This window comes from Trachurus japonicus, chromosome 14, assembly GCF_045865225.1.
Source record: "Trachurus japonicus isolate A0001 chromosome 14, Traja_1.0".
In the NCBI taxonomy this organism is placed as follows: Eukaryota; Metazoa; Chordata; class Actinopteri; order Carangiformes; family Carangidae; genus Trachurus; species Trachurus japonicus.
The window spans coordinates 19,293,172-19,307,364 of NC_140920.1; the positions used below are offsets into that span (position 1 = coordinate 19,293,172).

The following is a 14,193-nucleotide window of genomic DNA, read 5'->3' on the forward strand; positions in this document are numbered from 1 at the left end:
AACTTTGTTTACCTGTATTAGGGCGGAGAGATACAGAGTGATAACTTCTTGCTTTCATGTTGCTACTGTAAAGCTCCATGGCATTAATGACAGTTAATAAGTAAAAATGAAACAGTTACTAATATTTAAAATAAGAAAAATGAATACTAAAACTAATACAACATGTTTGTTTGTTTTAAATGCATTTTTACGTCTCCTACACGTGCATGTGGTGACGTAGGGACGGGGCGGGGACTGCTAAATCCATCGGCTGACAGGAAGTTAGCCAAAACGACCAGATCGCTTACTTCTGCTTTAACCTTCAAACCTAACCACAACCCTAACCTTTTGTACCAGTCCTATAACAGAGATATCAAATGTTTGACGTGCTGAATGAGTGAGGTTGGTAGCTTGACCTGTGTACATAACGCTCATCTCTCTGAATTGTCTAAACGACAGCAAAAGCTGCCTCTGACTAACTTCACCATCAGACTTCAGTGGCGGTGGAGGAAAAGGTGTTCAAATTCCCAACGGTGCCACAAAACGCCCTGAAACGCACTCGGCCATGACCATTGATCTGCACCTGATGCTTTGTTGATTCGATGCACCTCAATGCTTTAGTTTGCTCTGAGCTGAGCTCCTGCATCGGCATCACAGTCAATCATTGTCCTGGGTTGTGGCCCAGCTGAGTGTTGCCTTGTTTTTTAAGGGCTGTAAGTTTAAGTCACATATTTGGTGCTAAAGTATTCAGCAAATTTCTTTAAACTGTGGTGAATTATAATTTGGGTTTGGACGGAACATCTGCAGCCACACATGTGCCTCTGCAGACTGCATCATGTTTATTTCATGAAGCTTTATATAAACCTGAACATTCTGTCATATTTAAAAATAATAATAATAATTTAGATGAATCCCTCTATAATTTGCAGGTGTCTCAGATTCAGCTAGTCTCAGTTGGGCTTTGAGGTGACTTGAAATTCTAATGGCCTAATGCTACCATGCATGTAACAAGAACAACTGTGATACTGTACATTTGTTAAATTTGTTTTGACAAATACACCAGTGAATTTTTCAAAATGAGTGTGTTGCTCTGTAGCTGCTTTATCTTGGTTTCTGTTTCTGTACCACGTAACACTGTCTGTCTAGAAAATTACATATATTAATTTGTCCTTTGGTTCATTTGCCACTACTTCTGAGTGTCAAGGTTGACATCAATATCGAAATAACTTTGTGGGAGATGTTCTTTAAACTAATAAACCACTGTAATTGTGCTCAAGGTTTGAGATACAGATAAAGTCAAATAGAGTCATATTTAAAGGAACTAAGAAATCTAAAGCAAATAGTTGTAAAATCATCCTAATATGTCACAGAGACTCAGGAATAATGTTGATATAACTGATTTCACTGACAACAATAGTATAGCCAGAATATTCGTGTTGTGCGGACCGCAAATCATGTTTATATTTGTTGCCAGTTAAGCTACCACTGAGCTGCAGCTACGGCTGGGAGATAAAACGAGCTCCAATGATCTGACGGTCAGAAAGTGGAGGAGAAACAGAGCAGCTTGTGTCATTTATTCTGCGGTAAGACGTCTGTGTTGGCTCATCTACGGCGTGAAGAACACGCACTAAGGCTCCTGTAGATGCGGGGTTACAGTGTGTGTGTGTGTGTGTGTGTGTGTGTGTGTGTGTCAGTGCTGTGCACACACAGACACACAGAATCGGAGCAGTGAAATTTTACAATAACTTGTGACTCTGTGAACTCCGCTTGTAATTACTGTGAGTCAGAATTTGACTGCAGCAACAGTTTTGGCCACATTCTTACATACAGCTCCTTTAATGTTTTGAGGAAGAACCTTTGAGTGCTTGAGGACCCACAGAACCCAGATCAGCAGGCTCTTTGTATTTTCACTGCAGCCTCCTCCAGTTCATGTGGGCTCTCTCTGGGTCTCATTCATGAAATGTGAGCAGCACGGATTTGTGTGTAAACCCTGAGCAGCGCAAATTTACGTGGATTTCCGCATTCATCAATCTTTTAGTAGTGCAGATTTTTTCGTAGCTACTCACAAAATCTACACCTGCTCCGGACTGTGTGTAGCGCTTGTGTAAATGTAGGAATGCAAATAAATACTGCTTGTCACTGTTGAAAATTACAATTTTAATCTGTATTACTCTCTCTCATGTTCAAAATAGGCCGACACCTTTGAAACACGTAATTTAAACATGACAAACAATTAGAAATATTTGGAGAGAGAGACGTTTTAGGGATCGGACACGCACAAACACGTCAAGGCTCCATCTAATGATGATAATAATCTGATATAAAACCGGGAAAAAAATGTTTGTGTTGCAACACGCTCGGTGGACGCACACTTCACCCTGCGCAGCAGCGCAGTCGGCACCGGTTTGGATGAAGCTGTGACAGACGGCTGGTGCATCTGTAACAATATAACCTGCCTATATAACTTCATGTGTTGATACAACCATGCTCCTCTACAGCTGAGGCTGTGAAGAGCCTCCTCCTCCCGTCGCTGCTGTAGCTCTGTAGTTGTGTGTTTTTTTATTTTTATTTTTTTCACGTTTCATATCGAACTATTCTGGCTTTACTTCGTTCTTTAATCAACCAAGGATAGGCCTACTTAATTCACTAAATCTGTTTCTTCTCTCCACGCCTTTGACCTGTCCCAGTCACACCACTACCAACAGAAGAGAATTAAATATTTTTTCTGGACTCCACTTCACCCAAAATGACTTCGATCCGTGATCTCTCTTTTTTTCTCTCTCTCCCTCTTTCCTCGTTTGCGTCATGGCCGCAGGTGAGCAGGATGCACCTACCTCCTAATATGGTGGTCAGGATCTCCTTATATGGCTATTCATGTATGGAGATCTATGCTAATTGCTGATCACCGGGGGCGTGTTGTTAGTTTACGATGGGTTGGCATTCATCATCTTACACACGTGTTTACGATCAAATCTGAGTTTCCCGCACCGTTCATGAATCCGGAGTAGAGTTTTAGTAGAGTGAGCTTTTATGTGCAAATCTACACACAGATTTACTCACGTTTCATGAATGAGACCTTCTGTCTTTAGTCTGGTCTTCAGCAGGTGGACTGAGATCAGGTGACTGACTGGGACAGTCGAGGATATTCCACCTTTTCACACTGAAAAGTTCTTTGACTGTATGTTTGGTTCGTCGTCCTGCTGAGTGATGAAATTGAGGAGTGAAGTCATTGATGAATGCCAGTGTACCGGTCTCTGTTGGAGTCGTATACACCCAGGCCGAAACAGAACCAGATTTGACGGATGAGGTGGTGGCTTTAGGTCATGAGCCATTCCTTTTGTTTTCTCCACACTTTCCATCATTTTGATGGTGGTTGATTTATGTCTCATGAGGCCAAAGAACTTTGTTCCACAACTTTACTGGTTTCTTCCTGTGTATTGTAGCCTGGGCGTTCTGTTTTTGACATTTGTCTCAAATCCTCTGAGGCACTGACTGGTTATGATGTCATCTCTGGATCATTGACAGAGAAGCATGTCCACCCACCGTGTATTTATTAACCTTGCAAATGATTTTCTGCTCAACCAATCCTCGACCAGCTTGTTTGCAATTTCAGAAAAGAGTTGATTTTGGTGAAACAACAACCTTGACATCTCTCATGGATTATTACTGTGTTTATAAACTCATTCATGCAGTGTATTCATGGCCACCCCTCCTCTCCTCATATTAACAGACAACTCAAGCTCAAGCAAAATGGAAATCTCATCAACTCTGAGCCCCGTCTGAGCTCTTTTGTGCCTGAATGTACATTGAAACGATTCACAGTTGTCAGGGTCCAATTACTTTTGAACCGTATAGCAGCCCTTTTAACAAAATGTGCTGCACCACCCACACACTTCTTTCTATAGTGAGCTGAGGCTCTGCAGTTTAGAGATTCCACATGTACACTTTCCCCATGTTTTATTTTGAACATACAGAACATACAACAATCAGGCATAACACCATGACCACCTACCTAATATTGTGTTGGTCCTCCTTTTGCTGCCAAATATGTAACAAACTCAGAACCAGCATGAATTTCTTCAGCAGTTTGAGCAACAGTAGCTGGTCCTTATGCTTGACCATTTTTCCTGCTTCTAACGCATCAACTTTGAGGACAAAATGTTCACTTGCTGCCTAATATATCCCACCCACTAACAGGTGCCAGGATGACATATAAGTGTTATTCACCTCACCTGTTTGTCACAATGTTATGCCTGATCAGTGTATATTTGTGGCCCAAAGATCCAAAAGTCTCACTATAGTTTTATATCTCTTCTCTCAGGCCTTGCTCTGTAGCTCTGGTAACTACAGGTCAGAGTCAGCCAATCAGAAGAGCGCAGGCTTTGAGTTTCCATTGATGACGGTCTTTATGTCTGATGTCGTGTTCTGTGATTTCAGGGGCCGAAGGAGCCGTGTTCAGCAAATCAGTGGAGACGCCACATGTCAGAGCCGAGCCGTTCAAGGAGCTACGGTGAGTCAATGCTTCTTCTTCATAGAACCTAATTAAGACACATGCAGTAAACACACAGGTATGTGACAGTTCACAGTGGTGTGTAGACATGTATGTGACTTCTACTGCATGTCAATAATCAAGGCAGTAATAGAGCCAGCCAGTCAATGACCACCTACCCAATTACTGTAGAATACAGGCACAGTAATAATGTACAGAATATTTTGCATTTATTTATTTAGTCACACTTATGTCATTTTTTTTGTCCTCTACATACTTAAACACTGATTATGTAGTTTTTTATTTTCATCATATTGTATTCACATGTGTTTTAACCTTGTGGCTCAGTTGAAAAATCTTCACACCTTTCAATTGCATGAAAAAAAAAAAGCGTAGTCCTGGTACAGATGTAGGATTTGAATGTGATTCCTATGACGTGGTGGAAGGAGCACATTTCCCTGGGTAATTGACTGAAGGAGCCAAAATCAGCACAGTGTAGGATAATCTCAGAGATCAATAGCTACATCTTTTGGCAATAGAAGCATTACCCCCCCCCCCCCCCTCAATCTTCCTTCTCCTCTTTATCAGTCACTCCCCGTCTCCATATCAACAACCAGACACTCATCAAACATCAGAGCGGCGTATCTTGTATCAGGGGGAAATGAACAGGAGAGGCGTGAGATGAGAGAAGTAAAGGAAAGCAGAGAGAAACCAGAGCGAGGTTTGGCTGAAAAGACATCAAAGGAAATTAAGGAAAGAGATGATGAGATGAGAGAGAGGAGGTGAGGAGGAAGTGATGTGCTCAGCCAGATTTGGGTGAAACAATGACAGTTTGGAGCTTCGTGAAGATAGAGAGTTGAGAGAGGAGTTCAACATAACACGTTTCTATGGATATTTGGAAGTAAAGGCAAATGAGCTGCTGCTGATGCTTCAGCAGAGCTTAAACAGGTTTATTCTCAGTTCAACAAATTATTAGAGATCCTGAAGACTGAAGCCAACACCTCAGTGCTACAAGCTGCAGTTCCTCTACTGACCATTAGAGTGTGTCTTCAACATTGAGTCAGTCCCATGTTAGAATGGCCGACTTTACAGCAGAAATAAAAATGTTTTCATGATGACTCACCTGTTTTTACTTTATTAAGGACAAAGGGTCTGTACAATTGTGGGTGTGGCCTCTTTGAGTGACAGGTGGGTGAGAGTGTCCTGGGCACAAACTGACATGTGCCAAAGGACTTGGGTCCACCCACCCTCAACCTCATTCATTAGCTGGGACTATGGGGTGAGGTAAAGTAATTCCAGTATCCTAACAAGCATAATTATTAGCGCTTCATTTTAAACACCATGTTATCAAGAAGAATTGTAGTAGTAATGCTCTTAATCAGGAGACTCAATGACCAGAACTAGGAATGAAAACAAATAAAATATTTACAAAATGTCTTTGGTCTGATTGATAAGTATAAATAATTTGAATTATGTGTTTATATTGTTTACACTTCACCTTGTTGAACATCACAGTTGGATTTTGGTGTAAACGTCTTGTTTATCATCTTTCTCCCGTCTGTGATGTCAGATGGGATGACAGTCAATCAGAGAGAGAAAGTGAGATATGGTGACAGATGACAGAAGGAGTGGTGGCAGTGGAGGAGGTGGGGGGGGGGGGGGTCTAATGTGTTCTTGAACTGTCTCCAGTTGTTCCTAGCAAATCTGGTAATCTCATGCATTTCCCAGCACAGATCCAAAAAAGAGGTCTGATGCAGAGTCTGAACAGAGACTAGAACCACCTGTGGGTTGTGCAGCAACTTTAAGACCTGGAAGAAAAACTCAGCAGTTGACAATGTGACAGGCAGCGAAAAAGACAGTGCTGCCAACTAAAAGTAGAAACCAGACCAAAGTGTTCATTAGAAAACCTCCACACACCTGCAGTGACTCTGTAGTGATGGGTCCTGTCTTTCTAGACAATGACAGTTTTTGTTACAAAGTGCGGGAAAACCACAAGGGTAGGTAAGGAAGATGAAAGAAGTGAAAAGAAAACATAGAAAATATTGAAAAATTAAGTACAGAGTGAAGATTAATTTGGAAAGAGAGGGAGGAACAACAAGAGTAAAAGGCCTTAAAAAGAGAAAAAATCAAGTACAATGTACAAGCAAAAATTTAAGAAAAGAGAAAAACTAGATGGGTAAAGAAAAAAGAGATAAAGATGGTATTAGATGATGAAGAGGAAAAAACAAGCTTTTCTTCAAGAAAGAAACACTGCAGAGGCGAGAGCGACAGGAATTAAGGGATGGAGAAAGAAGGACTCTGATGACAAATATCTAATAACAGTGTTTCAGTGGCATGTGCGCTGAGATGAACTGAGATTCATCAGTCACTGCTGTTCGCCTTTCAAGATCATCATTTCTAGCAATAAAAACAAAGTGACAAAAGTCCCATCAGTGAGACACAGCCCCCTCCTCCTCCTTCTCCTCCCCTCATGTGATTGTCTGTATAATTTGACAGTCACAGTCCACAGTGATGTGTTTTCTTCTTCTCTCCTTCCTCTGTGTTTATGCATCTTTGGTGACAACCGGCCAATTGAGAATGAAATATGGCTCAAACTATCCAATTATGTCACAGAAAAGGGGAGAACGAGCTCGTTGGAGCATGGCTAAAATCTAATCTTACTCTAATCTCTCCGAACCCCTTGGCAGGTAGCAATTGAGGATTCAAATCCTATTCTGGGATATCATATTAAACCCCTATCCCACTCCCTCCACACGCACATTCATATACAAACACACACATCCCACCCCGAGCTGTCAGGTCTTTATCGAAACCGTAACCGTCAAATCCATCTGCGGCGCAGTAATGCCTTGTCAACAGGATGTGTCCTTGCATCAGACAAACGCCTTTGTGAGGCGGAAATGGCAGCATAGGTGAGTTTGATAGCACACCTTGATTTATGTCCTGACCAATTCACAGCACAGATAAAGGGAATATATATGAAGCAACAAGAGGGAAAGTGAAGGTGAGGGGGGGAAGCAATTGAAACAATAGCAAGAACAATTGTGAGGTTCTTTTTTTTTTTTTTTTTTGGAGGCAAAATGAGATGTGAAGCATCTCGACCTTCTGCCTGAGCCTCAAGTTTTCACAGCATGAGAAGTTTGATGGAGTCACATTTGACTCAAAGGAACTCAGTCCCACTAGGTTTGTCCTTTCTCACCTGTATGGGCATTTGTTTGTTTTTGTGCTCTACAATATAAAAACTGTGCTGACAACAGGAGATTATATTCAACATTCTCCGACACAAGTACAAAATGTCAACAACACATCATGGGAATAATCAGATGGAGACTCTTCCAGAAAGTGTTCTGGTCTAGTTCCACCTCTTTCATCTCAAGGACAGATTTATTGTTGCTGTTGACATTGTTACTGTTCCTAGTCTTTCATATTTTTATTTTTATACGATTCTACAATGAAACGAAGGTCAATGTGAATGTTCCCTGTTAAATGAGCCAGGTTTTTTTGGTATAATGTCAATGGCATCAACAGCTATTTACCTATCATCAAGAGAATATGTCTCCAGAGGTGGAAAGAATCTTATTTTTGCTTATCCAGAAGTTAGCATACTAACCAACCAGCTAATTGCTCTCAGATAGTGACTACGTTTACATGCAGTCAATATTCGGGTTAAGGTCAATATTCCGGTTTCTGAAACATTCGGAATAACCTGTTTACATGCGTGAGCAAACAGGGTTATTCCTGTATACATGGTAATTGTAATAAATTGGGATATCCCGAACAGCAATGCACGGACAACGTCTTGACGCACAGAGAATGTCATGACACAATGTGCGTCATTTCAGCTGCGTCTTTCTCCTACACCCTCTTGTTATCAGCGGCAGCAGTGCTGCAGAAGAGATTCTCCATCATTAGAGGAGCGGCCATGACTCTGCAGACCTTCTCTGTCTTTCCTCTCAAAACCTGCCTCCTCTCCACCTCGGCTCTAACTCTCATCTCCTACCTCCTCCTTATGTGCTCTCTTGTCATCTTCTCCAGCTTCATCTTGCCCTCACTTCACCTCCGCCTACCTCCTCTTCTTCCATGTTCATTTCTTGATGCTCCTTGTTGTTCCTGTACCAACTTCATCTCTCCTTTTCATACCATCTTCTGATCCTCTTTTCTCTCTAGTCCCTTTTACTCTCCTCAGATGTTGTCCTCCTTTGTGTTTAATTCACCTTTTTCTTTCACGATTATCGGTGATAATCTAATCTTAACTAAACTTACAAACATAAAAATTGCAATGGCAAAAACAGGGATTCAGGCTCAGAAAACCAGCACAATCCTGATTTAAAAAGAGTACATAACATCAGTACAGAAAGAGATCACAACTGATGTTGATCTGTTTCCACCCTGTAACAGAAGCACCTCAGTATTATCACACAAGAAAGAAAAAGTGAACAAAAACCAAGTAGCAAATTAAGATGCCATCTCTGCGGCCTTTCTACCCCTTTCCTTTCTGTCCACTCTAATGTTACAGCCACTCTTCTGTTTTCGCTCCACTCTGCCCTCGTCATCCTCCACACCTTCATCTTACTATGATCTCAGTAATTGAGAGGATGGCCTGTCCGCTGCTTACACGTTCATACAACCCTGCGAAGCAATCAGCTTCACTCGTATGGGCCGCGATTGCCATTTAACCTGTGATTTGCTGTGTGGCACGACGGGAGCCCATTTCAACTCTCCATAGCTTATATATTTATAACGCCAAACTGCCCTGAACACTGTGTTCACACCATGCGAAAAACTGTGGCAAATGATTTAAAGGAGCCGTCCTCGCCAAGGACAAAGGAGTCGCCTGCAGAAAAAAGGGAAAGTATGGGCGCTGCCCACGCGCCTCAGACCCTGCAAGTTTACAATTTCTGTTCGTGTCAAAAACCTCCAATCATTTCCGTTATTATCTGACAGCAGGCGATATGAGGAGGAAGCGTGAAAAGTTATTAACCTTTGATCCTAGTTGTAGATATGAAGCGCTGCCAAGAAAAGAGAAAGGATAAGAGGATGTACAACAGTGGAATAGAAAACCTGAAAGAGAACAAAATGGAACTTTATTGATCAATGGGGAAATGAAGTTGTGCAGGCCATGAAGTAGGTGACAAAATAAAAATAGACGATGGAATATAATATCAAAACAGTGGACTCAAATTTGACTTGCTTAAATTCAGTACGGCAATGGTAAGTTTACTTTATCACCTGTAGGTGACAGTTTCTTTGTTAAATCAACATTCAGTATTAAAAACTGTTTTTTATTTGAGTGAGATGGAAATAAAAGTAAAAGAAATGGAGACAAAGTTGGAAGGGAAACAAAAGGAAATGAGGAAAGATCAGAGGAAATGAAAGTAATAAAATCATGGAAGAGAAATATTTCATTACCTAACTCTGGGGAGAAAGGGGGAGATTGAAAGAGGTAGAAGGCTTTCAGAAGGAGTGATGCTTGGGTGAATTGTTTTACTTCACATCCACAAACACTACTTTGCGTTGTCCCTTTGTTGATTCTTTGTCAGGGTGAAGGATCCAGATCGTTGACCTCGAGCCACCTAATTTGATCACTGGACAAATATCAGTTGCAGTTGTATCATGTCGTTTTCTACACAAACCTTTGACCTAGAACCATCAATTTTAGTCTTGTTGCTCTACAGGCTGTTCTAAAATTGCTATGCAATAGGGATTGTGGGCACTTGAAGGTCACTCTCAGCAGCACCTGCTGAAATACATTTTGCTACTGTATGTTGAAGCAGCTTCACTCTCTGTTTTGGTGTATTTGTGTAACGGAGGGTCCGGGTGCACTCACTCACCCATAAAAGACGTGCAAACCCAACTGCCAAGCGGTCATTGACCTCTTGGCCCAACGGTTTGCATCGTCGCCCACCATGCGGGAGACCAGGGTTGAACCCCACCTGGGGCAGTCCGTAAACACAACGCAGAGGGCCAGATTATCATTGGCTACATTTGCAGTAGAAAAACACCAACTGTGGCCCTGAAGAAACCATTCATGTAGCCAACAAACTTCACAGGTTTTTATCACTCTTTAAGGGCTATGTATATCTGACAGATGAAGGTTTATTACAATCTGTAGTCAATTTGATTGCAAGGTCAACCTCACTGATCATCTTTTCAAATGCAAATGCCTTAAAAACACATGTTTATGTATGTGATTAAGCCCTCTCATGGTCTGTTAGTTCAACTGAGAATAGATCTTGATTGTTGACACCAGCAGACGTTTCACCTCTCATCCAAGAGACATTAGAAAACGAAGTAAGCCTCATGGATTAGAGATGAAACATCTTCCAGTATCCATAACTAGGTCAAGTTGCCCTTGATTCAACCTCTCTTGGATAAGTGTGATCTACAGTAGATTAATGAAAGTCACCAAAAAAGAGAATCCACCCCTGTTTGTGAAGTATTTGGTTCCATATAATTGGTTACAAAGGGACGACTCCAAAGGAGTAGTTGATTAATATACTGTATGTAGCTGGTGAGTTACCTGTACATCATTTCATGATGGGAAATAAGCTCTCTTAAGTCAAAAGACTGACATTAAAATCAGAGGAGGATGGAGCAGTATCCATAAAATCGTTTTATCAGGTGTTTAAAGACATTCACCACTGTACTTCACCATCCACTTCTAATGAGAGGTTAGAGAAGTAAGAGCGGTGTTGAGGCTTTTGTTCTTAGGCCCTCAGATTCAGAGCCAGATTTAAGACTTTCAGTATTCGCTGCACAACATCCACAGGATCAATTTTTACTCCCTTGTTTTCCAAAGTGCAAGATTAAAGTCTCATCTGTGTTCACTTAATGTCCAGATACAACAGTTTAAATTGTGCTGGCTCTAAGCTCTTTTTATTTGCCCCCTGAGAGCATCAGTTAGCAGGAATACTAATAGATAGTGTCAGTTGTTGATGGAGGCTGAAACACAAAAAACAAAACTGGGTGATTGGTGGTATTTGAAGGGAATGATGCTTGAAAACCTGGGCGTCAGGAATTAATCTAATTTAATTGGGCACTTGTTTTAAATTGTCTTATCATAAAGACTCTGAAAGACCCAGCAGTGAAAATCAAGCACACAGCGACGAGGCATTACTAGATGATATGTATTTGATTAATCTCCCTATTACAAACACAGTAATTAATACTTGTTCAGACTTAACCCTCGTGGACTAAGAGCAAAGGGTTAATGTGCAAGAGATGAGAGTTTTAATTTGGAAACTCGCTCTCTCTTGTAATCAGTGGACTTTTTTTCTTTGCGATGCTTTCAGGTGTCATCTCCTCCCTCCTGCCATCCTGTCGGCTCAAGCAGCTCATCATTAACAAAATACACTACATTGTTGTTCATACTGACACCTTGTTAGTCCCACTCTCGCCGGTCCCCTTAAAGGAAAAGCTCCACAGGAGTGTCATTTTTCCTTTATAGTTCACATCAAACTTTACTGTACAGGGGGTTTCAAACACAAATTACCTCTGCCAGTGATCCGGCTGTTTTCTCCCAGAGGTACTACTAAAACACACTTTTAAAATAACTATAAACACTGTGAGTGGTTTCCCCCTGAGTGATACAACTTGAGACTGTTCTCTTGGAGAATGACAGCTTCCTTCTTGAGAGACATGAAACCCGTCTGTGCTCAACCTCAATATTTTTTTCAAGTTTAGGGAAAAGACATTTTGTGGTCAGTTGCACTAAATTTACTGTGCTGTTGGTTCCAGCTAAAGTGTTTATATAAAATTAGATGCTATTATGTGTTGCTAGCTCAATGATCTTTTTATTATATGATTTTTACAAATTTACTTTTTAATAAAGGGAGCAGGGAAAATCAAAACAGAACAGTTCTAAGTCCCCATAAAGGTAGGCATGCATGTATAGTGTGATTATAAAATACTTCTTTGTTAATACTGTTAAAATATCAAAGCATCAGTCCATAGACAAATGCACACAGCCGGTATTCAGAAACTGAGCCTTAAAACCAGCTTTTAGGGACTTACGTTATTTTGTGATGTCACAACAACATTGCAGTCACCAAACCCTGCCCACTTGGACCCACCATCCAACGCTTGCAGAATTTAGTGTCTTAGTGTATTAGTGTTTTACCTGAAATCTTTTTATTGTCCACTCCGAAAACATTCAGTCAATCAGAAAAGAGGCTGAGAACCTTCTCTTTCTGATTGGCTGACCTGTTGTGACTATAGAGCTGAGAGAGGAGATGTAAAATTACACTGGATTGTTAAAACCACAAATATATCTTTTTGTGCATAAACAATTAAAAAAAAAAAACAATAAACATGATGTTGTGGTCCCGATGTAACAAAACACTGTATTTAGTGTTGGCCTAAGCCTTTTCCAATGTGTTTTTACGGACATACACTATTTAACAAATCAATTGTTTCTTTGCAGTTAACACAATACAGTTAACTTTTCTTTTTATCTTTGGTAAAACACTAATTACATTAATATTTAAGGAGAGCAGTTTACTAAACCTCACTCACCCCAGGCTTTACATTCTGCTGCATCCACCACTAAATATGGAGTTCGAGATAAAGACTATCCTCCGTAAAGATATGATAAAATATATTAGCAGGTTAATTCAGGTTCTTCTTGAGCTTAGTGAATATCGCTGTGTTTAGAGCTACCCAGTAAACCAACAGAAAAACATGATTACTATCATATTGAATAATTGTTAAGTTGGTGGTGATGGGGCGCAGTGGTTAAGGTGGCCGCCCCATGTAGACGCTGCAGTCCTCAACGCAGACGTCCCCGGTTCGAATCCCGCATCGGGCAGACCTTTCCTGTCATTCCCCCTCTCTGCCTCCCCCTTTCCTGTCTATCTCACTATGTGCTATCAAATAAAGGCAAAAACGCCAAAAAATATACTTAAAAAAAAAAAGTTGGTGGTGATTATCATAAATGACTGAATAGCTGTTTCTCTGTGTATAATTAAAAGAAAACTGCAGTATGGGAATTTTCAGTAAGCAGCATTTTAGTGGTCTTTGACTTATCAAGAATGGGAGACATCTGGGTCTGTTACTGTAGGTGAAAATAAAGACGCCTCCACTGTTTAATTTGTGCTTCAACTTTCAAGCGTGAGATAACAGATTGCTGGATAGGCCATTCAGAAGCTCACATCAACCCAGAACGCAATGCTGATGATATCTGTGCATATAAACAGGACATTTAATAGCTTCTGCTCATTCAAAACAAAAAACTCAGCGTCCTCCAGCTGAATACAGTGCGATATCAATGAAAACCCTGTAGTGGAAATATCACGTATTTTATGCACAAACTGCCATGGTGACAGGAAGACAGGAAGTCTACAGAGACCTCCCCCACAAGTCTGGATCTACTGAAGCATTCTGACACCTTTGCTGCTTCCTGTAAAGATCGGCTTGTGGCTCTGAGTGGTTTTGTCAAGATGTGAAGAGGAGTGGGCTGATTTTTAATCCTCACCACTGACATTTGTAAGCAGCCACAGCGCCCAGGTGGGCACTGTTAAAAGTGTCAGATCCATTCAATTTACTAGCTCTTGAAATGTGGAGGTGTTGTCTACTTGTGGCTGTTTAAGGGTCTGGATGATTTAGGGTTAAGGTTTTAAGCTATGGTTGAGGGTTGAGACATTTATGACGCAGGGTTGCGTTGAGAGTATGAACACAACTGCTGCAGGGTCCTCACAAGGGTGAAGGCTGGTCATTGTTTAATGAAC

At 41.0% G+C, this 14,193-nt stretch overlaps 1 protein-coding gene across 2 annotated transcripts in view; it reads left to right on the forward strand.

The window, feature by feature from the left end:
• The window catches only part of sgcd (sarcoglycan, delta (dystrophin-associated glycoprotein)), a 206,665-nt gene that overhangs the window by 182,195 nt on the left and 10,277 nt on the right, over nt 1–14,193 (forward strand). For both annotated transcript variants that reach the window (XM_085798245.1, XM_085798244.1), the window contains exon 6: nt 4,417–4,489. In XM_085798245.1, the coding sequence (XP_085654371.1) occupies nt 4,417–4,489 (73 nt within the window). The remainder of the gene's footprint in view (nt 1–4,416; nt 4,490–14,193) is intronic.